This window comes from Alosa alosa, chromosome 10, assembly GCF_017589495.1.
Source record: "Alosa alosa isolate M-15738 ecotype Scorff River chromosome 10, AALO_Geno_1.1, whole genome shotgun sequence".
Classification (NCBI taxonomy): domain Eukaryota; kingdom Metazoa; phylum Chordata; class Actinopteri; order Clupeiformes; family Clupeidae; genus Alosa; species Alosa alosa.
Genome location: NC_063198.1, coordinates 25052710 through 25080209, shown reverse-complemented (window position 1 = coordinate 25080209; position 27500 = coordinate 25052710). Strand labels below are relative to the sequence as shown.

The window sequence follows — 27500 nt, the reverse complement described above, 5'->3', positions numbered from 1 at the left end:
GGGTGTAAGATTTTTAGATCATGCACCAAACCACACCTTCTGCCACACCCCTTGGCGCAAAGCTTAAAAAAAAGTGAAGAGCATGGTGCAAAATCTGCCACTGACTGGGTGTAAGACAAGAATACGCTTTTGAGTCGGGCTTTGTGCCTCGTTTCTGATCGTCAAAATAGGGCCCAAAGAGTTGTTAGTGTTGTCGTTAGTGTTAAAGTTTTAGTGTTAAAGTGTTAGAGTTGCATTTAGGAACGAGGCTGTACCTGGATCAGTTCCTGCTGTTCCAGGTCCCACTTCTTGATGCCGTTGTCACGGGAACCACTGAAGAGCACGTCGCCGTAGATGGCCAGGCACTCGATGCCGTCGTAGTGCGGCGGCTCAAAGTTGTGGGCAGGGCCTATGTTACCCTGTGTGCCCTCAGCAACGTCAAACACCTGCAGAGTGTCAAAGGTGAACAACATGGTTAACTAATCAGAACATGCTTTAATCAGAGAGAAGAATGTAGAAAGGAATTGCATGCTCATGACCTTCTATTAACCTCATGATATATAACCTATAACCTCATGTTGAAGGAATGTTGCAAAATGAATGTATAAACCTTGTTTAATGAGCGGAAAATTGCAGTAATATATGTTTACATGAATGTGAGTGAGTGTGTGAGTGTGTGTGAGTGTGTGTGTGTGTGTGTGTGTGTGCACTATAGTCTGATACTGTGTGTCATCCAGCAATCTAACCCCTTAGATCACTGAGCTACGGTTGTTTGGGACCGCTTACTAAGGGCTGCTTAAATCTCGTGACAGTGTGTCTTCAGCTGTGCTTTACATGCGCTCGCTATAGACCAGGGTTTTCCTGGTCGGTGGTTTTATGATTTTAGAGGGTGTAAGATTTTTTAGATCATGCACCAAACCACACCTTTGCCACACCCCTTGGCGAAAGCTTAAAAAAAAAAAGTGAAGAGCATGGTGCAAAATCTGCCACTGACTGGGTGTAAGACAAGAATACGCTTTTGAGTCGGGCTTTGTGCCTCGCTTCTGATCACCAAAAATAGGGCCCAAAGAGTTGTTAGTGGTCGCTAGTGTTAAAGTTTTTTAGTGTTAAAGTGTTAGAGTTGCATTTAGGAACGAGGCTGTACCTGGATCAGTTCCTGCTGTTCCAGGTCCCACTTTGATGTCAAGCACGGAACCACTGAAGAGCACGTCGCCGAGATGGCCAGGCACTCGATGTCATGCCAGAAAGCGGCGGCTCAAAGTTGTGGGCAGGGGCCTATGTTACCCTGTGTGCCCTCAGCAACGTCAAACACCTGCAGAGTGTCAAAGGTGAACAACATGGTTAACTAATCAGAACATGCTTTAATCAGAGAGAAGAATGTAGAAAGGAATTGCATGCTCATGACCTTCTATTAACCTCATGATATATAACCTATAACCTCATGTTGAAGGAATGTTGCAAAATGAATGTATAAACCTTGTTTAATGAGCGGAAAATTGCAGTAATATATGTTTACATGAATGTGAGTGAGTGTGTGAGTGTGTGTGAGTGTGTGTGTGTGTGTGTGTGCGCATATGAGTGTGTGTAAATGCAGTACCCTCACCTTCACATAATGGTCCTTAGAGCCGGTGATGACCTGGTCCTTCCCTCTGGCGGAGTGGCCCACAGTCAGACACATCACAGAGCCGATGTGGCCTGTTAGCTTCCCTGTGGCCTGGAACCTAGGGACACACACGGACACACACACACACACACACACACACACACACACACACAAACATTCTTTTAATGTTCACTACACACAACTCACAGCAACACAACAATGTGTACTGTGTACTAGTGTTGTCACGATACCAAAATTATGACTTCGATACGATACCTGCCATAAATATCAATTATGTGCTCGATAATGAAAACGATACTACCGCTAAATCCTAAGATATCTAGAAAAGAAAGGACTCATACCTCCTCCAAGTGTATTGAGTCATTTGTGTTGAATTCGTGCACTTTTGTAGTGTGCAGGTCAATTCTGAGTTCTAAACTTCCTACATAATTATTATTTTTTATAGTCAGTAAAATAGTAGGCCTACTTTGTATGACTAAGTCCTTTATTGTTTGTTATAGTTCATTTACATTGTGTTTTGGCAATAAAGTAGCTTTAAATAGCCAAACTAGGCTGATCAAGGTCAGTGTTGAAATTACTGTATGCAAATCACTGAATGCTATGCAGAGGGGCTAATCTTTTAGGCTATCTGATGTACAGTATAGCTCCCCTAGGCCTTCCTGATTTCCTTTGACAGTTGCAACTTTAGGGGAAAAAATGTGAGGATAGTCTTTTTGCGCCCAGTACAAGTACGACGTTCCAACCACACTCAGGTCTTTGTTAGATAGGCTTACACCATTACCTGTTGCAATATATATGTGCATTCCTACATTACGCCTATTTCTTTGATAACATGATCCCGCTATTATTATTAGGACTCAACACGCTTTGGTGGTATTATATGCTGTGGGCTTTAATTAAGCGAGATTTCGGTAGTCTATCCTACATCTGGGCAATAATTATTGAACAAATTGCAGTCCACATGCCATGACAAATTAAATATTACCAATAGTACTGACCCGAACATGAAATAGATTGTTTACAAGTTATGGTAATGTTATTCTTACGGAACATTGGCGCTTTATATCAATGCTAGCACCCTATGATTACAGCTCGTTATGTCACATCAAAATTCATTGATGAAGGATGGTTCGCTTTATCCCAGAGAACCATACTCGCTTCACTTAGGCTAGACTAAAAGAGAAAAGAAGAACTTGGCACTAACCATGGAGTCGGTTTTCTATATTCGTAACCTGTCGCTCTTTGAACTCTAACATTTTTGGGATATGTCTGCGAGGTGTTTAGCCAAGTTCCATGCGAGCCTACTGCTTTTAAAATGACTTTGAAACATATTTTACAAACGGGCCTCTGTGTACCTGATGGCTTGCCTTTCACTATTCGCGATGTAGGCTATCCGACATAGTTCCAGATTTCACCTTTTGTTTAATCCACAAGGCAAGACTGTCGGGAAAAGACTATGTTGACGCTGCTCGCGCGACTCACACTCAGAGCTGCCTGCTTGACACGCCACTTGCCTAGATGCGCGCAAGGAGCAGTGAGAGCAGCAGTTCACGGACACAGAACGCGTATTATTTTAACAAAGTATCGATTCTAAAACGCCGGAAATCGTGATCGCTTTTTTTGGCGTGAAGGCATCGCGATACCTTTTTAGTATCGATACACCGCAAACACTACTGCAATGAAGGAAAGGAGCAAATGTGCATCTCATTTTAAGAGGAATCAGTTATTTCCTGTTGCTGTGTGCATAGAATGTAGAAAGGGCTTGTGTGTGTGTTTGTGTGTGCTAGCCAATGAGTAAATGTGTGTGTGTGTGTGCCTGCCAGTGAGTGTGTGTGTGTGCCAGTGAGTGTGTATATTTTCCTGTGAATGTGGTGCACAACGTGCAATGCATGCCTGTGTGTGTGTGTGCGTGTGCTTTCTTGTGAATGTGTTCATGAATAGTTGTATTTAGTGTATAGCACTGTGTGTGTGTGTGTGTGTGTGTGTGTGTTACCTGTTGAGGTCCCAGGTCCGGACGGTGTTTCCTGTGGCTGCGTAGAGCACAGTGCCTGCAGGGTTGAGGTTGATCTGGTTAATCTGGAACTCGCCCTGCGCCGTGGTGATGGTGCGCGTGGTAGTGCCCGCACACGCGTCTCCAGACACCACCTGACCAGACGACCTGCAAGGGCAATTAGGAGTTAGGGAGTCTGTGGGAATGCTCCCACACTCGGGAATAGTCTACCACTCCATGTCCGCTCTGCCCCGTCCCTGCCCATGTTCAAAAAGCACCTCAAAACATTCCTGTTCACTAAGTCCTTTGACCCCCCCCCCCACCCCCCCAATTTGTGAAGCGACCATTGGGTACCATGAAAGGCGCTATATAAAGTCCAAGCTATTATCATTGTGTGTGTATGTGTATGTTTCTGTGTGTGTGTGTGTTGTACTTACGTGAGTGTGCGCACACACTTGGCCGAGTCCCTGATGTCCCAGACCTTGATGTAGGAGGTGGACACACTGAACACAAGTCCAGAGCTGGGGCAGTACTTGACCGACACCACGTTATTGGGGTGACCCCGCAACGTCACGATCTCCTGCCCAGTCACCAGGTTCCACATCTTACACGTGCGGTCTAAAGGGGGGTGGCGGGGCACAGAAGTCAGAGGGTTCAAGGGTCATCAGCATGGCAACAGTCACAGCAGTCCAGGTTTTCCCTGAGCAGTAGCCTGTAGCTCTTTAGATGACACCACTAGACGTCAGATAAAGAGTGCAGATAATAGTGGCTAATATTTGGCTTGAGATCAAAGATGATTGGGGGAAATAGTGGCAAATACTTAGCTTGAAAAGTAAGAAAAGTGAGGGATATGCATGCGTTTGAGTCGAGAGAGTCAATGATGTAGATGGCTAGGCTACTCTATGATCTAGATGGCTAGGCTACTAAATGATCTAGATGGCTAGGTTTAAAGTGACAGTGCACCATTTATTAATGAGTCAAACATCAAATTAGCAGTATTTATTAAGAAATTAATATTTGAAAACAACATTACTTTGTCATTATTATCAATTAAATTACATAAAACAGTGTTTTCCGTTTCCCAATGTGGCCCTTGAGGCAAAAAGTTTGCCCACCTCTGTCCTAATGGGTCGAACGGGTGCGGGTCATGAAAACCCCCGACCCGCGCATCACTTGTTGGAGTTTTACTTTTTTACTCAGAACTTAAAGAAACTTTGGAGCAGGGCTCCGAACCGGTTCAAGGAACGAAAACGAAAACCGAAAACGAACAGAATTTTACGAGGAGCGGAAACGGAAACGAAAACAAAATGGTCTTCAACTGTTCCGGAACAGAAACGTTATTCCGAAATCCACAAAACCGGTTAATAACGTTTTTTTTTTGTTCTCTATATATTTTATAAAATTTCACAAAAGCATATCCTGTCAGGGAGACTATTTCCGGTTTTGCGAAAAACAAGCCTGCATCTACACTGTTAATGTGAGCTAACAAGCCGCTATGTAGCCAACTACTGTAGGCAAACAGCCTAATAATTTGATTTCTGCAGTTTGAAAAATAAATAAATAATAATAAAATGGACCTTTGGTCCAAATGTGTATATTTTGTCTTGCTGTTGTAATGTAACCTATCCGCCTGCCACTTCGGATCTTAGGCCAGCTCGTGAAGCGAGGCTACTGAAACTGATTTGGAAATTGTTTGTAGCCTATGCGTAATAGCCTATTTTGCCTGTCCACTTTGTTGTTTTAAAGTCGGATTTGAAATGTTTACAATTGTAGCCTATTCTATGTAGAAGAGTTAAACGGGGAAATATGAGATAGGCCTTGTCAGCAACAGACAGGTTCGCTTATAAACAGGGTTGGAATTATAGCTGCAAGCCTTTGAAGATCTCCATATGGATAAAACTTAGGCTACAATCAGGTAAGGAGTTTAGCACGATCCAGAAATATTATAAAAAATATTTATAGGCATAGGTTAGGCCTACAGTAAGTCTGGCTATGGGATGGATAGCCCATCTGAATGTTTTTGGATGTCACCTGTGATTTATTATTTTCGGCATAGCTACGGTAGGCTAAATCAAGGGGAAATAATGAGTACGCCTCATCTAAGGTAAAGTCCACAAAAATAGACTTGATAGGCCCGTCCAAACACTGCCGGAACTTTTAAGAACTAAACGATATTTATATGCCCAACCGTTCAGGACCGATATGTTTGTGGCGGAACGCATGCAAGAACGAAAACGTTAAACATAGGCCTACCTGAACCGTTCGGAACGGAACATTTGAAAAATAATTTTGTTTTCAAGCCCTGCTTTGGAGAACCACTCTAAGAAATAAACATACCATCAGGACATTCATAGCCCCTGGCTGAGTTGTCGAATCTATGCGTGCGTGTGTGTGTGTGTGTGTGTGTATCCTACCCTTGGAGCCGGTAAAGAGCAGCTCGTCGGTAGCGTCCAGGCAGAGCACAGGTTTGGAGTGACCCTCGGCCACCGCCACACACTGCAGGGGCGCCGTACGCCCCCCCTTCAGCCCCCCCGTGGGACTGATCACACCCCTACAGGAAAACACACTCACATCAGTCAGATATACACACACACACACACACACACACACACACACACACACATCAGTGTGTGTGAGTGATCACATCCTTACTCACACAACAGTCAAATAATCACACACACAGAGACACGCACGCACAAACACACGGCAAACGCATGCACACACACTCACACACGTATATGTGTATAGGTCCTGCTGTAAGGTGAGGTCACTTACACACACACACAAATCTGTACACACTCGACAAGTACACAAACACACTCACGTAAGACACACTCCTTGTACTTGAGGATGGATGGATGTGTGTGTGTGTGTGTGGCTCTGGTTTGACATGGGAGTCATTGCAGATGCCATCTCAGGGTGTGTGTGAGAGAGATGACACATGCACAATTCCAAAACACTGACAGACATACACAAATTCTTTCTGCTTCGTTTTCATACATAATCACAGCCCCCTCCCCACACACGCCACACCACTAGGAGGTGGATTAATTTGGGTAGAGTACAGGGTGTTGGCTGAGAACCATAGCATCAGCAGCAGCAGGCAGGGGGCTAGTTAACTTTCAGATGAGATGGCCTCTGCTCTGAGCTGCTGAGGGGATGTGTGTGTGTGTGATTCAGTGTGTGCGAGTGCTTTGTGAGTATGTTGTTTCTGTGTGTGTGTGTGTCTCTATAGTCTCTTTGAAGAAGGGAAAAGAAGTAGTTTTCAGCAGTAGCTCCTCCAGTAGGAGACCACCCCATCCCTCCCTACGGGCCATGAAAAGAGCGATCAGCAGGGGGCCGGGGAGCTTGAGACTTCCTCTACCAGTCTCAGTCAAGTTTAGAGGAAAGAGCGCATGCACGCACACACACACACACACACACACACACACACTTCCTCACGTCTTCAGCAGGCCCGTGGTAAGTAGGGGCTTCCCAATTAAAGCTCCCCAGATTCACCACACAGATCCTGAAGTCTTTCACACTGTCTGCACCTGTCCACACACACATTAATACACTCACACACACACTTCTGTCTGCACCTGTCCACACACACATTAATACACTCACACACACTGTCTGCACCTGTCCACACACACATTAATACACTCACACACACACTGTCTGCACCTGTCCACACACACATTAATACACTCACACACACACTTCTGTCTGCACCTGTCCACACACACATTAATACACTCACACACACACTTCTGTCTGCACCTGTCCACACACACATTAATACACTCACACACACACACTTCTGTCTGCACCTGTCCACACACACACATTAATACACTCACACACACTTCTGTCTGCACCTGTCCACACACACATTAATACACTCACACACACACTTCTGTCTGTCACACACACACCTGTCCACACACACATTAATACACTCACACACACACTTCTGTCTGCACCTGTCCACACACACATTAATACACTCACACACACACACTTCTGTCTGCACCTGTCCACACACACATTAATACACTCACACACACACACTTCTTTCCCTCTCCCCCGTTCTCAAAATATTGTTCCTCTTATATACGCACACACTCCTTACATTCTTTAACACATTCTTTCTCCATCCATTTCATACCCACCGACACACACACACACACACACAACCTCTCTGCATCTCACTAACAAAGCCTCTCCCTCTTACACACACACACACACTCTTTTTCCTTCCATTTCATACACACACACACACACACTAACAAACTCTCTGCTTCTCACTTATCAACTCTCTCTCACACACACACACACACACACAGAGCAGTGCCTGGATCGCCAACTCTTTAGCACAAGTTAGGCAGGATGCACTGGTCATCTCAGGGCAGATTTCAGGCCGGCAGGATCGATCGCAGAACTCTGACTGAATCCAGATGATTTGTTCTTAAATCAAAATTGACACAAGCTTGTTGCCACGAGCGACAGTCGCCAGGGCAAACAGGACATGACACCTGTCACTCCAGCTTAGGCCAGTGCATGACAGCATCTGTTTGTATGTGTGTTTGTGTGACAGTTGGCCGTCTCCCTGTGAGGCCAGGAAGTGGGCTATTCAGCGGAGAGAACTATAATAGTGTCAGCGCAAGTTGCATTCGGTGCATGACAGCGTCTGTATTTGTGTGTGTGTGTGTGTGTTGGTTACTAGAATAGTGTCAGCCCAAGCAGCGGCCAGCGACTCCTATCCCCACAGCTGTCAATCACCTCTTACAGCATCCAGCCCGGCCATGGGAAAGCACATGACAGGTTTGCCTTCACACGTGTGTGTGTGTGTGTGTGTGTGTGTAACAGTATCGGTCACAGTCACTGTAATGCATCTGAACAGTGATGGGTGTTAGCAGTCTGATGTGACCTTTCACACAGAGACAAATGGAGTTGTGTGTAGATGTGTTTGACTGAATAATTAATGACCATGGTAATACACAATATGATGTAGAGAGTCTGTAGCAGAGGTGTGTGTGTATATGTGTGTGTGTGTGTTTCACCATCTTCGTCACTGGTCACAGTATCCATCACAGTCACGAGCGGATGATGTGATGGGTAGATTTGTGACAGGGTGCATATGTGAGGGGTGGATGTGTGAGGGGTGGATGTGTATTGGGTGGATGTGTGATGGGTGGATGTGTGATGGGGTGGATGTGTGAGGGGTGGATGTGTGATGGGGTGGATGTGTGATGGGGTGGATGTGTGAGGGGTGGATGTGTGAGGGGTGGAGGGGAGTCCCCATTTGCTCGCTCCAGTAATGAAAGACTAAATCCTTATATCTGTCCATGTCCACGCACCATGTCTCTGGAGTTGGAGACTTGGTCTCCATCTGTCGGAGGATGACCTGGTGAGCCAGCCAAGATGGATGACGCCATTTTTTTTCTCCACTGTTCTTGTTAATATCTCTCGACTCCACTTCTTCATGTGCTCATCTCTCTCTCTCTCTCTCGGTGGCAAGCCTTCATATTACTGCTGTCTGTGAGTGCTGCCACGTTAGCAACAGCTCTACACTGCCACCTGGTGGAGACTCCACATAAGAGCCCTCACTCCCTACACACACACACACACACACACCCCTCCCCCTCAGCAGCGTGCTGTGATCACAGTGGGAGAGAAATGAAACGTTTCTTCCCCAAAAATCACTGATGAGTTGCTTTCCCTTCCTAAAGCTCGTCTTCCTGGCCTTCTCTCTCTCTCTCCGTCTGACACCTCTCTCTTTCCCGCTCTTCTGTTCCGCTCGCTCAAGCGATAAGGCCTTTTTTCTGCCGTTCTGCCTTTCTTTTTTGAGAAAGCGCTCGTGTCTTTGAAACCTGGCGGAGCGAGCAGCTTCCCAGCCTTGGATAAAATAATGAGGCTCTCCAGCGAGGGGATGGCAGTGGGGCTGTGCTGTTGTCATGGCCCAGCCAGAGAGCAGAGGAGGAGAGAGGGAGAGGGGGAGAGAAGGGGAGGAAAAGAGGAGAGGGGAAATTAGTCTCTGGTGGGCATTGGTCAGCATCAGCAACATCTGAAGCCTCAGCAAACCCACCGCAGAGCGAACAGGAGAGAGTGAGAGAGGGGAGAGGGGGAGGGAGAGAGGAGAGAAAGAAAGAAAGAAAGAAAAAAGGAAAGAATTTAAGAGATTCTATATGTCTCCTGTCACTTACTCCAAGAAGTAGAGAGAGAGCAGCTAGAGGCGCAGCCTAATAAGCCCATAGCTCACACAGAAGCAGGGGTGAGGGGGTGAGCCAGGAGTTTGCTGATTAAAGAGGAAAAGAAGCCCATCCCATATCCCATGGGTGTGATAGAGAGAGGGAGAGAGAGAGGAGAAGGGAGATAGAGAGAAAGAGTGAGGAGGAGAGAGGAGAGAGGAGAAAGGGGAAAAAGAGAGAAAGAGAGGGAAAGTGGAGAGAGAAATAGGAGAGAGGAGCATGAGAGTGAAAGAAAGAGAGAGAGAGGAGCGCGAGAGAGGAGAGAGAAAGAGAGCGAGAAAGAGAGAGGCGAGAAGAGAGGGGAAGACCAGCATAGTGCTGAATGTGTCAGGCTGGCTGAGAGGCACTCTGGATCCGAGGGAATTGTGGGATAGCCTGAGGTGGTATCAGTGGGATTGGGCCGTGGAGTTCAGTTCAGTAACAGACTCTCAGGCATATAGATTCCGTGTGACTGCGGCCTTCTGGAGACTTCACCACGGGAACAGAGAGAGCACAGAGGAGCTCAAATCCAGGCTGACCGCATGTCAGATGGTGATGTTCCCACTGCGTCACCATGCCCCGTCATGGTCTCCCACATGTCAATACTTACATGCTTGAGGTCTGGAGATTACTGATAGTGCAATTCTGTTCGATAGGGTGTGGATACATGAGTATGCCACGAGGTTGTAGGACAAACAATGGTCTGGTGAATTAATGGGGTGCGTTTCTCTTGTCCAAGTTAATGTCAGATGAACTGTGTGCACACTTCACACACACACACACACACCCACACACAGAGATAAGCACACACACACACCCACACAAACACACAGAGATAAACACACAGAGATAAGCACACACACACACACACACACACACACACACACACAGTGTACAGTATACTTCACAAAATCTCTGTCAAAACGGCATCCATGTTGTGCTGTGATGCCATGCAGAGCATTAACAAACCAGCCATCAACACCCCACACACCCCACACACACACACACACACACACACACACACACACAAACTTAAATCAAACTCAAGAAACTCATGTGAAGAGAAGCTACATGCATCTTTCCATCATCACCAAAACCATCACAAACAAACAAACAAATCAATATATAAGCAAACTACGCAACACAACGCTAAACTCTTCACATGCACGGTGCAGTGAATGAAGTATGTTCTTCTACAGCAGCCACAATAAAATCATAATCTCTTGTTTTCGGACCCAAAACACTACAGTACGCATGCACAGTGTTCTGACCAATCAGAAGTGATCTTGTGGTTCCCAAACTGGCTCAGAGCGCCCATCCTCATGAGGCGGGACTTGGGTGAGGGACTCTGGGCACAACAGGAAGAGAGCTGGCATCCGCCCGACCCAGACCAACCCCACCACCACCCTATACCCACCTGCACCCGAACCCTGCCAGTACGGCTTATGGAGCTCACACACGGCCCCGACAAACATCAACAAACTCCAACTAACACCAACAGCTAGGCCAGTGAGCACCATTAGTCTATGTTTGGTGGATGGAGCTGTTCGAGTTTGACTGGGCCAGTGTGCAAGCACCTTCAGGGTAGGATGGGGGGTAGGATGGGGGGGGGGGGGTGGCCATGGGGGGTCTGGATGCAGGGTCTGGATTGGGGGAGCTCTCTTCACTGTGAGGATGAACAGAGGTGGAGATGGGTGGGGTGGGGTGGGTGGGTGGTGGTGGTGGGTGGGGTGGGTGGGGTGGGTGGGGTGGGGTGGGTGGGGGTGGGAAAGGTGGGGGTGAATGAACCTTATCAGCCTGCGGTCACAATAGGATTATCCCTGAGACTCCGCTCCACTCTACAGCTTAGAGCTCTCTGATGCCCACCGAGAGATCCAATATACAAATAAACACACGTTGTGTGTGTGTGTGTGTGTGTGTGTGTGTGTGTGTGTGTGTGTGTGTGTGTGTGTGCGCGCGCCTGTGGGGGATTACTGCCTCACGGGGGCCCTGTCAGATCTGAAGAATCTTTACAAGGCTGGCCGTGTGAGTTCAGGAACTGCCTGCAGAGGAACCGTCTCTGGGCAAGGCAGATTAGTTCAGCCTGCGAAGAGAACTGAAGCGGCACAGGAACTCTCTGAGGACAGCTAGTAGATGGAGCTTTTAAATCAGTGGTCGAGCTTTTAATTCAGTGATGGAGCCTTTAATTCAGTTGTTTTATTTTTATTTGGCGAGTTGAGAGGTCACATTGACTCTAGACTGACTGCTGCTTTCATCCCAAGATGTAACTGGATTGTTTCCTAATTTCCCAAACAAATGACATGTGATCTGATATTTTATTTACTACATTCTTGTAAATGTAAATCAGGTTTCTCGGCCAAGTATACTTGAATTTGGTCTCTGCATTTATCCCATGCGTGAATTAGTGAACACACACTAACCCGGAGCAGTGAGCTGCCTTGCTACAGCGGCGCTCGGGGAGCAGTGAGGGGTTAGGTGCCTTGCTCAAGTGCATTCAGCCATTCCTACCGGTCGGGGATCGAACCGGCAACCCTCCGGTTACAAGCCCTAACCAGTAGGCCACATCAAATAATATTTTGCAACAAACTATATACTATAAAATATATTTTGGGACTCATGCTAAATTCATGGGGGGGGGGTGTAAGATCAGACACTGTGCTTTAATTGGGGGGGGGAATGTTTATATCATCCATGCATATTGTCATTAGGCAGACATGAAGCTGAGCGAGGTGCACTCTGTGAGTCTCTTCGCCTGGAGCGGAGCATCTAACTTTAGTACACTTCTCAGCCTGCGCTGCTAAAAATCCACACACCCACTACCTACCTCTACACCTCCGCACCCCCACCCCGTCTACCTCTGCACCTCCAGCTCCTCCATCTGACGGCTGATGAGCTGTCAGCCCGGAGACTCCGGAACTCCGCGCGTCTCCCCCCAGAGACAGGCTGACGAGCGGTGACTCAGAGAGGGACGGAAACTTTCCGAGCGTATCTCTAAGTGCAGACCTCAGCCCCCTTACACGCAATTATACGCAATGTAGTGTTCAGCATGTTCAAAGAACACCTATACAGCCTTCATGTGTTAATAATTAACTTGTTAATGGCTGACTGAGGAAATTGCACTCGTTTTTATCACACTTGTAAAGTCAGATGATATTTTATTGCCTCTGTTCAGTACTGATTTATTCGAATATAAAACATCATTATTGCAATATAGCCCTACACAGGAAATCACTTCATTTTAAAGGTACTAGAGGCAGCAGCAGGAGATATTTGGCAATAATAATGTTGTGCTGGCTGTACTAGCTAATCTGTATCGGATGGATTACAGATCTCCTTTCTAAACTCAACTCCACATACTTTCCTTTATATATTTTTTTTGCCTACGTTTCTGTTTCTGAATGCAGCAGTGGAGAGCTTTCAAAAGGCCCTGGAGCTGAAGGTTCATTCCGGTCGTCACAGCAAACATGGAGAACACAGATGGAGAGGAGAGGTGGAGCACGACCAATCAGAAGCAGCATGCAACACAGATGGCCACACCCACGCCCGGATGGGCGGGGCTTGGCCAGCCACAGGCCAGTCAGGCGGCGGGAAACAGAATGACAGACAGACAGAGATCTCTACCTGAGCACCTCCGAGAGAGAGGAGTCGCTGTCATCCGACCTAAAGGGCAAAACAGCAGTAGGGTTAGGGGAGGGAGGAGTCAGTTAGAGAGGGGGGAAGGGGCTTGTCAGGAAGCAGGCAGCTGACAGGAGGAGAGACAGGAAGAGGAGGAGTTAGCAGGAGACAACAGACAGAGCCCAACAGGAAGTAGGAAGCAAACAGACAGGATGTTGTGGGTGGTGCCCACGGTCATCAGCAGAGAGGAAAGATGGACTCCGGCGAACACCTGCTGAGTCTCTGGTTGGCAATAAACTCTCTTTCTCTCTCTCTCTCATACACACACACATACACAGACCCACAAACACACGGGCCCAGCTTCAATAAAAGCTGTGAAGTTTTTCTTATGAATATTTCATGGCTGCATGGCCTCATGGCTATTTCAACAGTATGCAGTTCCACAGGCTGTTGAGCATTTTTCAAACGCACACTTTTTCATCAGACTATTCCAGGGCTAACTGAAGTGATCACTGCAGCTGGTTTCTCCACTGGGCAACCTTCACACACCATCAGATGCCCACGGAGCGCAAAGCCGGCCTGGAGCCCCACAGCTGGCATTTCTGCATTCACTGAGTAGACCGAGTTATGATGGCAGAACAATCTTACAGACACTAAATAAAGCCTTTAGAACATCTACATCACTGCACAAAAAAAGAGAACACCTCAAAGGCAAAGAACCACTGTGTGTGTGTGTATTTGCAAATAAATGTACACATACATATAGGTGGTGTGTACATGGGTGAATGCATGTGTGATCTAACTCCAGAGTTACTTAGTGTTTCCATTGGCTCCGCTTACAGAACAAAACAGAACACTCAGATATATTTGCTTCTCTACAGGCCTGATTGGGGTCCAGGGAAAGAGCCTGCACAACAAACAAAGTTCATCTAAAGTAAAACCTGCTCAGTGTTATTGCTTCATCTTAATCAATCACAAACACACACACCGGCCACCGCCGGTGTGGAGAGAGGTTAACGCACCCCCACTCTGGTTCATCCCTGACTGAGCTGTGCTATGCTATGCTGCCCTTGAACTTCTCCTGGGGATCAATAAAGTATCTATCTATTGCGCTAGTCTCTCTGCACTCACTATGAATTACAGTCATCAGAGGTGCTGTGTTTCAAAGCCCTCTCCCCTCTTAAATTCTATCATTCCCCACACACACACACACACACACACACACAGAGCATAATTAGTTCTCAACTGATGCTGATGACACCTGACTCTGAATAATGGCTGTAAATGAGGTCTGATGGTGTGCTCCGTTTATAATGGAGCCTATGTGGGCCCCAGGGCTGCTAATGTTATAATTATTTACCTTCTACTCCAGTCCACATGGGAAGCTAATCTGCATCAATCAGGTTTGGCATCTCACCAGAACTACAGACACTATAAGATGTTACAAGTTTTTATTGCTAGCTGATGAAAAGTAAGCACACACATCCCTCTGGCTCCAGAATGTCATAAAAGCCAAACAGTAAAAGAGCAACCCTGGAGAAAGATGAATCTCTCTGAGACCAAACAGAAGAAAGTAAACACATCCAATGACTCTAACTAGCAGACAAACACAAGCAAACACCTGCTCTGCTAATGGCTCTACACACACTGTCTGCTGGGCAAGAAGTCCCCCAATCCACATGACAGCGGAAAGCAATTTCCACCCACCCACACACACTCAATCACACACACACACACACACACACACACACACACACACACACAGAGCGCTTACGACACTTCAGGTTGAAAGTAGCTGAAGTGCAATCCAATGCCGGGCATGTCACATGATTCGTTTAACCGTCTGCAGCAATCTCAGTCGCTGTTGATTCAATTTGCCCACCACTATGCTGGTAAGTTACACAAACATGCGCAGAAGGAGAAATAATTGCTTGGCCTGACCCAATTTACCTACTCCTGCTCGGGTAATGAGAATCAACGGGCCCCCGGAGCTGGTGACAGCTAGCGCTAGCTAGCGCTTCCTCATTAGCCATGGCTCTCAGGCGCTAGCAGGTCGCTAATGGAGCCGACACCCAGTGGGTGCGCACGCACACACACGCACACACACACACACACACACACACACACACACACACACACACACACACACACACACACAGCCAGACAGATCCTCTCACTGTTCTTTCACAGTTTCCAAACCAGCTGTCCCACAGGATCCGGGAAAGCTTGTTTCCAACCAGCTGTCACACAAGAGGGAAAGCTTTTAGTCCCGATCTGCAGGAGGTGAGCGACACTTCAGCCTGACAAGCAACAGGACGTGGGCTCAGAGTCCCTGGGTGGGCCAGGTAGAGAGATAGCCACATAGGGCCACATAGGATTTGGGAGATTAGGTCTGAAATGGCTCTAATGCCAGCTTAGACCTGACGCTCAAGGTCTCTTCTAGGAGTTCCCTTCTGGAACTTCAATGTATGAGTCATTTAAGTGTGCGTGTGTACCCTTGTCTACATGTGTGAGAGAGACAGAAAGAGGGAGTGTGTGTGTGTGTGTGTGTGTGTGTGTGTCTGTGTGTGTACGTCTTCATGTGAGAGTGTGTGTGTGAGCACATAGTCATGTGAGAGTGTGTGTGAGTGTGTGCATGTGTTCACGCGTCTACATGTGAGAGTGTGCGTGTGTGTGTGTGTGTCTACCTGTGAGAGTGTGTGTGTGTGTGTGTGCACGCGTCTACATGTGAGAGTGTGTGTGTGTGTGTGTGTGTGTGTGTGTGTGTGTGTGTGTGTGTGTGTGTCTGTGCACACGTCTACAGTACATGTGAGAGTGTGTGTACGTACTTGTCCAGCGCTGATCCCTGGCTCTGGTTGCTGGTCAGTCTGGAGAAGACGTTGCGGTCGTTGCGCGTGCGGAGTGGGGGGGAGGAGGGTGGCGTGTAGCCCACCTCAGCAGGCCTGGGGGGGGAAGAGCAGGGTGGGGGCATTCAGCACCTCATACAGGCATGCACACACACTTCCTCTAAAACACAGCCTGCACAGATGAGGCCAGCACTGACGTAGCAGGTTACCGCAAGTGCTATACCACCATTTCCATTAATCCACTTACAAGACATGCATATATATACACATTGTGAAATAGAAACAGAAAATGTAAAATTTAAATGTATGTGTTACCACCTTAATATATCACTTTGTACAACACAGTGTATTTGTGAATGCATTTACACGATACAGAAACCATTGAGCAATGTTATCGTTTAATTTCAAACAGCAGCAAGATCATTAATTAGTGTGTTGAAGTGCAGTAATGAATGTTACCTATAGGGTGATCCTCGATCATAAGACTTCCTCCGGGTCAAAGGAGATGTGTCTGCGCCTCTGGACTGTCTAGGACTAACACACACACATGAAAACAGAATGTGAGATTAAAAATGTCATTTGCTTGTTTTGTTCTTTCAAATGAGACCGCAGGGGTGGAAAACAGCAGAATTAAATTGCTCAAAAAGCTGGAAAGAATGTGATCCTCAACAGCCTGCAGCTTTTTCTCAGACAGACAGACAGACAGACAGACAGACAGACAGACACAGACAGACAGACACAGACACACACAGACACAGACACACACACACACACACAGCACCCATCATTTCTGTGTTTCTGTTCCATTTCACCCAGACGCCCACGACACCTCAGAGTGAGTCCAGGCGTTCAGCACCAGTAGAGACTCCAGCCAAGTGACTCACAAACACTCACAGCAACTCCGTCTCACAACAACATGTCACACTGCATAGGCAGACTAATCAATTCTAGAATCTTCTATAAGAAAGAGTACTACTTATAGAATATTTAGATAGATCTCTGGAGCTATGATTTCAACTACTTCGAAAACAAATTTTAGAATCTTCTAGCATTCTCCATATAAGTGGAAAAGTTTAATTTCTTAAACTCAACAGAGCAGAGCAGGTGTTTGCTTAAAATTCTAACCTTCACTTGCTATGTTAAGCCATGATAAACTGCTTTTTTTTTCTAGATTTCCTGCTTCAACAACAGCCCCAAGCACCATATGACATGGCTGATCCATGTTTAAATATTCAAAGTAGTAGCCAGTAGAGTCATTTCTAAAGTAAAGAGGAATGTCAAAGGGCAAAGGGCAAAGAGCATTCATCTCCCTGGAGAGAGAGAGAGAGAGTGTAACGATGGAGCACGCAGGGACCTGGCGGCCAGTGAACTGTAAACTGAGACGGACGAAGTGAAGTGGAACTCACAAGGTGTGTCCACGGACGGGGAGGCTGATGGTGCGGGACACACGCTCCCTGGACAGGGTCTCCCGGGTGGAGAAGGCCAGCCCGTTCTCCTGGATGTCCGTGAGGGAGGCCAGCGACTTGGTGATGTTCTTAGTGCTGGGGTCCAGCAGGGGGCCCAGGTACTCCGCAGACACCGCCTTTATCTGCGCACACAGACTGGACTCCACCTACACACACACACACACACACACACACACACACACACACACACACACACACACACAGCCGTTAGTCATTGGTTTACACCAGTTGGTCTTACAGTATTACAGTACTGAATGGCTGCCACAGGTTTCCTACGCCATCATACTAAACATACACATAAACATAAACAACATACTAAACATAAACAACATGATCATACTAAACATAAACAACATGATCATACTAAACATACACATAAACATAAACAACATGATCATACTAAACATAAACAACATAATCATACTAAACATAAACAACATAATCATACTAAACATAAACAACATGATCATACTAAACATAAACAACATAATCATACTAAACATAAACAACTTGTTCTGCTTTACAACACAAATTGTCATTGGCATTGCAAGTGGAGACATTTATAGTTACTACATAGTGTTTCAAATGAACAATAAGAGTCTCATTTGGATTCATATGGTCTAATGCAACAGGCTCCTCACTACTGCTCGTCTCTTACTGCAGAGATGAGAGTTTCTCTGCTTTCATTACACACTCCAAAGACTGTGCTATACCGCCATCTGGTGGTTAGAAGAAAAACTGAAAGCCTGAAACTCTTGAGTCCACATTCTTATTGAGACTTTACTTACAGTTACACATAAAGTGGACGTAGACCCCATTTCCCTTCACTGAAAGTGAATCCCTGTCTCCATGTGATACTTCAGTACATCACCACATAGAGGTGTGTGTGTGTGTTAAGTTACATTACATTACATTACATTACATCACCACACAGAGTGTGTCCATTGGTTTGTCATAATATGGAGTGAGCAGGTGAGTTGTGTACCTTTAGTTTGAAGTCATCTTGACTGGCTGAGCTCTTCATCAGAGAGAGACTACAAAGGAAAAACAGACGGGAAACCTTCACAAACCTACAGAAACCTACACACTGCACAAAACTTCACAAACCTACAGAAACCTACACACTGCACAAACCTTCACAAACCTACAGAAACCTACACACTGCACAAACCTTCACAAACCTACAGAAACCTACACACTGCACAAACCTTCACAAACCTACACACTGCACAAACCTTCACAAACCTACAGAAACCTACACACTGCACAAACCGACACACTGCACATACAATTACACATGGACTCACCACCCCCATATGTATGTGTACATATATTTGCAAATGCACATACTCTCACATAAATACACTCACACACAGACACACTAACCTGCCCTCTGATGCCTGGCTGAACTCAGAGGCCTCTTCATCAGTACTGGCGTAGCCATTCTCTGAAAGAAAATCACACACACATTAGACATTGTACACACATGTTTCATGTTCACACTCATCCCTCCTGTCCTAAACACAGAGGGCCCAGACTCAGTATTGTGTTAAGTCTACCAGCCAGTTCAGTATTGTGTTAAAGTATACCAACTTGTTCAGTATTGTGTTAAAGTATACCAACTTGTTCAGTATTGTGTTAAAGCCCGTTTAGTGTACTAACCCAGCTGTGCGGTGTATGAGCACGTTTAGCATACTAACCCAGCTGTGCGTTGTGTATGAGCACGTTTAGTGTACTAACCCAGCTGTGCGTTGCGTATGAGCGCGTTTAGTGTACTAACCCAGCTGTGCGTTGCGTATGAGCGCGTTTAGCTTACTAACCCAGCTGTGCGTTGTGTTTGAGCGCGTTTAGTGTACTAACCCAGCTGTGCGTTGTGTATGAGCACGTGCAGTTCAGGGATGCACTCGCCCTTCTCCCTCAGCGCCTCCAGGATCATGTGATTGTGTGAGGAGCCAATCACGTCCGTCTGTCTCAGCTGACCTTCCAGCAGTCTGATCTGAGCCTCCTTCTGGGCCACCTGCAGCCCCTGCGCCACACACACACACACACACACACACACACACATTTTACAAACCATGCAAACACAATGTCTGAACCTCTCATCCTGCTCTAACAGTAACATTAAATATATAAAAAATATATAAAAATACCCATAAACAAACACAAACACACACTCACTGATGTCTGTGAGCACAATGTGCCTCTATTTGAAGTGGCCACGGCTCATTCACCACTAACAATAACAATAAACTTAAACGCGAACACACACACACACACACATACTCTCTGTGTGTACAGTAGATATTGTCTGTACCTATTTTGGAGCCGCTAGTGCTTCCTGACCAAACAGTTACAGACATAAACAAAAACACAAATACAAACAAAGACAAAAGACCCATTGCCTAAAGAGAAGCTGCCGCTGCTCTCTCCCATTAAGTTCTTGTTTATAGGATGCTTCCGTCTCACTCAGACTATTTTTACGCTCGGATATCGGAGCGCTTCAGGTGCACTCCCAGTGTAGCCTGGCTGATGGAGCGGCTCACCTTGTCTATGGAGGCCTTGAGGAAGTGGTCCAGGAGATGCCGTGCCTCAGCTAGCGAGCACGAGCTGATGACCACCGACGTGTCCACTGAGTCCAGCTCATCCTGTAGGAAACACCCAGGCTTTTTAGGCCTCGCTCACGTTATGCTAACAGTAGCATTTCACAGCCTTTCAATGGAGGATTCTGAATGCCAGAACAGCCGCCATGTGCTAAATCCTTACAACAAACAAATGTTTCAGAAAAAAAAAACAACGCACAAGATCCCACAGTGGCAAATCTTTCTGGAAAACATGGAGGGATTACACACTGGCCTGGATTTAGGCACATTAACTACAGAGACAAATAAACATTTCAAAAACACACATAAGATAATAGTATTACGCAATAAAGGTCCATGGCGCTTTCAGTGATTTAATACAATGTGCAGTTTCAGGCCAAGACATTGTGTAAATAAGCCTCTGGTATAAAGGCCTTCTGGCATAACCAGCCCTGGGTAGTATCAACAACAGATGAATTATACAATGACTCCATGCTGTCAGACATGTAGGCCTACACAGTGGGCAGAGACTGAAATAATGGTGTCATGCATTAGAATTGATGAAACTGCTTACGGCCGAAGTTATAGGGTTGGTCATTCATTGGCATGTACAAAGCTTATGTATACAGTCTATGGTACAAACACACATATACACAATCAACACTCCTTGACTTGATCTCCTGGATCTGTACGATGGTGCCCTGCACAAACCGATGTACACAAACACACACGCACACACACACAAACACGCTCCTTGCCTTGGTCTCCTCGATCTGCACGATGGTGGCCTGGCAGTCGGAGAGGCTGTCGTTGATGTAGTCGATGTTGGCATTGAACACCTCGATCTCCTCGTTCATCTCCTGCACAGTCCGCTCCGCTTCCACCTCCTGCCCTGGAGTCCTGTCACTCAGCAGCATCTCACGCTTACGCAACAGCGCCTCCTGCTGCACGGACAGCTCCTCGCGTTTCTGAGGGAGACCACAGACAGACAAAGACAGAGAGAAAGACAGAGAGAGACAGAGAGAGAGAGAAAGACAGAGAGAGAGAGAGAGAGAATGAAAGAGAGAGACGTGGAGTCAGAGAAGCGCTTGAAGTCACATTGTGCTTTCATAATTGAGCGTTGTGTCAGAGTATCTAACTCAAACTGATCAAAAGAGACAAAATGACAAAAGAAAGAGACAAAGCACAGTGTGCTGAGGAGACGACAGCTCCAGGAGGCGCCGCAACGGGGTGAAGACAGACAGAGCGCGACAGGAGCGGCTGCACGCTCTAGAGAGTGTGACTACAGTTTAGGAGGATGAGACGGATATGTTCCCATTCAGACGACAGCAGATGTGAGGAGTCAACAACAACAAAAAAAAAAAAAAAAAATTGAAATCCATCACAGAGGGACATAAATTCTAGCATCACTGCTAACATGCACATCAAAGACTCACTAGCATTCACAGTCAAACAGCTGAGCATAAACCTTATAGGATATACTGTAGGCATGCAGGGTACAGGGCCCGATCCCAATTTGTGATTATAACCTGTATGGTTAAGTGTTAAGTGTGAAGTCCAACATGTAGAGTATAAAGCGAGGAGCAGTGTCAAGCATACAGTGCAAGTGGCACCTTGTTAAGGTGTCCAATGAGGGCACATACAGCATACAGAAATAGGCTGTAAAGTCCACCTTAATGAAGTGATCCATATAAATACATGATAATCAAATGAGAGCAAATACAGTTAAGTATCAAGCTTTATTACACGGCTCTCCAGAGTGCTGCCGAAAGTTCCATTCACATAAATGGGCCTTCCCAACGTTCGGAGGTCTGTTAAATCCGTATAATGACTCACGTTATTGATCAACAAAGTATCTATCTATCTATCTATCTATCTATCTATCTATCTATGTCTTTCATATGATTCTGCGAGTAGGCTAGTTGGTTCGCTAGTAATGCATTGCCACGCAACACCTGACACTTTTAGGTTCTATTTATGTGGAGAACTATTTGTTTTCTCAGTGGATGCCACGAAATGGTAACAAAATAATTTTGTGTGAAGTTTCTTTGCTCATTTTAGCAAGTAGCCATATGATAAGCTACCGCTCCACGTCTGGGTCCTGTTTGCCCTGTCGGGATTTATTTTCCGATAATGATCAGCAGACAATACATTATCCCATACATAAAGCACACTTTATGATTAAAGCATAGATTCTTAATCTGTAAAGTGCACCTTTATGATTAAAGCATAGATTATTAATCTGTAAAGCGCACCTTTGCGATTAAAGCATAGATTATTAATCGGTAAAGCGCACCTTTGCGATTAAAGCATAGATTGTTAATCTGTACAGCGCACCTTTATGATTAAAGTATAGATTATTAATCTGTAAAGTGCACCTTTATGATTAAATCATAGATTATTAATCTGTAAAGCACACCTGTACGATTAAATCATAGATTATTCATTGGTAAAGCGCACCTTTGCGATTAAATCATAGATTATTTATCTGTAAAACGCACCTTGATGAGACGGTCCATGTCGGCCTCTACGTTGCTGATGGTCATCCTCTGCATGACGATGTCAGTCACCCTCCTCTCCAGCGTCTGCCACTTCTGCCGCGCCGACTTGGAGAAGGGGGTGCTCACTCCCTTCCGCTGGAACTTCTTACGGCTGCTGTGGGGAGACAGTGGGGTCAGGGGGTCAACTTCAGTTATTTAGAACACTCAAAACGTCACTCTTAACAATGTTGGCGCTTGTTGGCATTTGTTGTCGCAACTTTAGAATGCTGGGGTTGGTTGGTGTTTGTTGGGGCAACTATAGAATGTTGGGGTTTGTTGGCGTTTGTTGGGGCAACTTTAGAATGTTGGGGATTGTGGGGGTTTGTTGGGGCAACTTGAGAATGTTGGGGTTTGTTGGTGTTTGCTGGGGCAAGCTCACCTCACTCCAACCCTGTTCCTGCTCACCTGACTGGGCGCCCCCCACTGACGGTCTCCCCAAGGTATCCGTTGACTTTGCTGTTCCACTGGCGCACGATGCTGGAAACGGACCGCGTGGACTCGGGTTCAGACGAGGTGGCTGTGCTGGCCGAGAGCTCGGCCCCAGAGTCTGCGCTATGTGGCCGCCGTGGTAACCTGCCGGCCACGCGTTCCGACATGGGCTTGGCCAGCCTCCGCAGTGCTGTCACCTCCTGGGTCTTACGGCGCAGCACCATCTCCTGCTGCCGCTTCTGGGATTCTAGAGCACGGATCTGATACTGAGGAGGGGACACAGAGAGGAGTTACATCAGTTACAACAGAATGATTCCCAATCCGAAACCCTCAGCGACCAAAATTGCATCAACCTGCCAATAAGGGAGTGTGGGGTGCTTCATCTGTCTGCTCTTACCTCCTGCCTGCGCTGCTCCTTCTTGAGCTGGGCGATCTCCCTGTTCCTCTTGGCCTCCACCATGCGCCTCCTCGCCTGCTCCTCCTTCATCTGCTTCATCAGCGCCACCTGGAGGATGGAGGACCCAACAGCAACCACATCACCACAATGGCACTGAGCGTCTACTGTTTACTCAATGAAGCCATGAGACTCTGACATTATGCCTGTAACACACATCCCATTCAGTATTCTTCACCTCGGGCCATAACTGAATGCACTTAAGATTATGCTTCAGCTTATGAGGTGGTGATTTATGTGACAATATCCAGACCACTGGAGGGCAAAATATAAATGTTGATAACTGGTGTTCATGCCACAATGCTCCATACTAGCAACCTACAGATTCAGATTCAACCATATGCAACTACTGATACGAGCGCGCGCATGACACACACACACACGCACCTTGGCCTTCTTCATGTCGGCCACCTCGGCCTGGAGCTTCTTGAGCTCCCTCTCATAGCGGCTCTGGTTCTTGAGTAGCCGCGCGTGCTCCTTCTGCGCCGTCTGCAGCTTTAGCAGGTCGCGGTTCATCTCCTTCAGACGCTTCTCGTAGTCCGCACGGATACGGCTCGCCTTCTCCTCTGTGTAGTTCTCCATGGACACTGCATGCGCAAACACGCAAACACACACACACACACACACACTACATTAGAGCAATCTGGTGTGACCATGGTAGTTAATAGAAAACATGGAATTGAAATGTACTGGATGGAATATGACATACAAATGTCATTTGTAAACAGTTTATGCAGGAAGTGGTAAAATAGTGGTAAATAAATTGCATGGTGATCAGTTTAACACATACAGTGCAGACTCTAGGGTCGCCTTCTCATTCTCTGTAGAGTGGAATGTACACTTTCTCACACACACACACACACACACACACACACACTGACACACTCCACCTAACTGAAGCAATTGACTGGGCGATTCTGAGTACTCAATGAGCAGTTGACTGGGTGGTTCTAAGTACTCCATGATGTTCTGAGCAGTTGACTGGGTGGTTCTGAGTACTCACTGAGCAGTTGACCTGGCGGTTCTAAGTACTCACTGAGCAGTTGACTGGGCGGCTCTAAGTACTCACTGAGGTTCTGAGCAGTTGACTGGGCGGTTCTAATAACTCACTGAGAAGTTGACTGGGCGGTTCTAAGTACTCACTGAGGTTCTGAGCAGTTGACTGGGTGGTTCTAAATACTCACTGAGCAGTTGACTGGGCGGTTCTGACTGGGTGGTTCTGAGTACTCACTGAGGTTCTGAGCAGTTGACTGGGTGGTTCCAGAGCCTTATAGATAGATATCTATAAGGCTCTGGGCGGTTCTAAGTACTCACTGAGGTTCTGAGCAGTTGACTGGGCGGTTCTACTGTAAGTACTCACTGAGGTTCTGGAGGACGCGGTCCCGCTCCAGCTGAGTGTCGCGGATCTTGTTTTGCAGCAGGATGAGCTTCTCCTCGTACTGCAGCTTGAGCATGAGCAGGCGCCGCTGGCTGTTCTCCAGCTCGTCGATCAGCTTCTGCTTGATCTCAATCTCACACGTCAGGTCCGCAAGGTCCGCCTGGAAACTCACTACGGGGGTGCAGCAGAGAGAGGGGTCAGGAGGGGTGTGTGTGGTGTGTGTGTGTGTGTGTGTGTGTGAGAGAGAGAGTGTTAGTATACACGTCAGGTCCGCTTGGAAACTCCCCACATGAATGCAGGGGATATGGGGACATACTGTTGGTCAGGAGGTGTGTGTGTGTGTGTGTGTCAGTAAACATGTCAGGTACGCCTGGAAACTCACTGTGGGGATGCAGGGGACATGTGTCAGGAAGGGTGTGTGTGTGTGTGTGTGTGTGTGTGTGTGTGTGTGTATGTATGTGTGTGTGTGTGTGTCAGGTCAGTGGGGGGGGGGGGGTGCTGAGGAGATATGCCAGGAGGAGAGTGTATATTATATTAGTACATGTCAGGTCCGCCAGAAGAACAGGCCGTGTGTGTGTGTGTATGTGTGTGCAGTGGGTGTATCTGCCTGCATGTGGGTGATGGTGGTTCGGACTAGAGGTCTGCACTCCCGCAGACCTCTAGTCCGAAGAGAGAAAAAGAGTGCTGGACAACTTTTTGAAAGCTCTTTCTTGCGGGCGGATGAGAGAGGTGCGGAGTGGGTGGGACAAACCGATGATTCACTGCACTCCCATAAATTAAATATGTCGTAAAATTAAATATGGAAATGATTAAAGTAGTGTTCATAACTATAGTTCAGCTGGATGTTCTGTTAGGCAGCATTAAAAAACAGGGTTTAAGCATAACTGACGGATAGCAGGCCTATAGCCTATAGCCTATATTGTTGTTTACGTGGGTTCAATTTTGTTCCTGCTGCTCATTGTCGAAACTCGAAATCGAAAGCATGACAGAGGAAGAGGGCACCAGACTAGGCCTACTTCAGTTGTTAGCCTACATTCAGAACCAAGAAACTTAAAATCAGACATCTGGAGTCTCTCAGGTGTCTGCTCCTCGTTTCTCCAGAAAGAAAAGCTTTATGCTATCCCTCCTGGACATCATGTTTTAGATCTTGAGGGAGCGGGACATCATGTTACAGATGTGGGCGGGAGCGGGACTAAAAATGACACATTAATGCGGGAGCGGGCAGGAGTGGGACTGAAAAATCAGTCCCGCCACAGACCTCTAGTTCGGACACAGTATGACCACTAGATGGCAGACTTTCTCTGCAAACCACAAAACTCTCTCTCCCTCTCCATCTCCCTCTCTATCTCTCTCTCTCACTCTCTATCTCTCTCTCTCTCTATCTCTCTATCTCCCTCACTCTCTATCTCTCTGCAGCTCCCCACCCATCCTTCATTCTGACCTTCATTTCCATGCTATCTTGCACTCTGTTTCTCCCTCCTTCCTATTCATTCACTCCCATTACTGTTCATCCCTCCATCTCTCTTTCCCTCCTCTCTACTTATCACCCCTCTGTTCATCCCTTAATCTCTCTCCCTCCTCTCTACTCATCACCACCCCTCTGTTCTCATTACTGTTCGTCCCTCCATCTCTCTCTCCCTCCACTCTACTTATCCTCACCCCTCTGTTCATCCCTCCATCTCTCTCTCAATCTCTCTCTCTCCCTCTCTACTCATCACTACTCTTCTCTCCTTATGGCCTGTGACTCATCATCAGTCATCCTCCAGAGTGTGCACATACTGCCACTTCTACTTTCATTTCCTGCTTTCTTAAGCAGAGACACACACACATTCAGACACACAAACAGACATGCGCGCACACTCACACACACACACACACACACACACACACAGAGACACGCACATACACACGTACACAAACACAAACACACACACACACACACAGACACGCACATACACACATACACACACAAACACAAACACACACACACATTCATACACACAAACAGACATGCGCGCACACTCTCACACACACACATACACAGAGACACGCACATACACACGTACACACACACAAACACAAACACACACACACATGTTTACATCTCTTTTCCTCATGCTGTTTTTAGACTTTCCATATTGAACTGCATGTCCCATGTCCAGCCTTCACGTTGAACATTTGGATTCATGTCAGCTCATTTGGTGCCATCTTTGTTTCATGGCCCTTGATTGACTTCAGTCATCCTGCACTTCCTTAGCACACACACAAACATACGCACGCGCATGCGCACACACACACACACACACACTTCAATCATCCTGCACTTCCTCAGCTTACAAAAACATCTGGTTTCAAACCATGCTGTTGTATTCCAGGGGTGTTTCA

At 46.7% G+C, this 27500-nt stretch overlaps 1 protein-coding gene across 1 annotated transcript in view; it reads right to left on the bottom strand.

Annotated features, from left to right (window-relative positions):
- kif21b (kinesin family member 21B) overlaps window positions 1-27500 on the bottom strand; it is an 89336-nt gene that overhangs the window by 5289 nt on the left and 56547 nt on the right. Inside the window, exons 14-32 of the mRNA XM_048255695.1 lie at window positions 25098-25286; window positions 24125-24324; window positions 23681-23788; window positions 23260-23549; window positions 22816-22969; window positions 21073-21282; window positions 20279-20380; window positions 19596-19761; window positions 19122-19182; window positions 18721-18769; window positions 17676-17881; window positions 16729-16803; window positions 16252-16365; window positions 13430-13468; window positions 6008-6144; window positions 4031-4211; window positions 3597-3761; window positions 1583-1700; window positions 255-425 (exon numbers count right to left, since the gene is read on the bottom strand). Coding sequence (XP_048111652.1) covers window positions 255-425; window positions 1583-1700; window positions 3597-3761; window positions 4031-4211; window positions 6008-6144; window positions 13430-13468; window positions 16252-16365; window positions 16729-16803; window positions 17676-17881; window positions 18721-18769; window positions 19122-19182; window positions 19596-19761; window positions 20279-20380; window positions 21073-21282; window positions 22816-22969; window positions 23260-23549; window positions 23681-23788; window positions 24125-24324; window positions 25098-25286 — 2735 coding nt within the window. The remainder of the gene's footprint in view (window positions 1-254; window positions 426-1582; window positions 1701-3596; window positions 3762-4030; window positions 4212-6007; window positions 6145-13429; window positions 13469-16251; window positions 16366-16728; window positions 16804-17675; window positions 17882-18720; window positions 18770-19121; window positions 19183-19595; window positions 19762-20278; window positions 20381-21072; window positions 21283-22815; window positions 22970-23259; window positions 23550-23680; window positions 23789-24124; window positions 24325-25097; window positions 25287-27500) is intronic.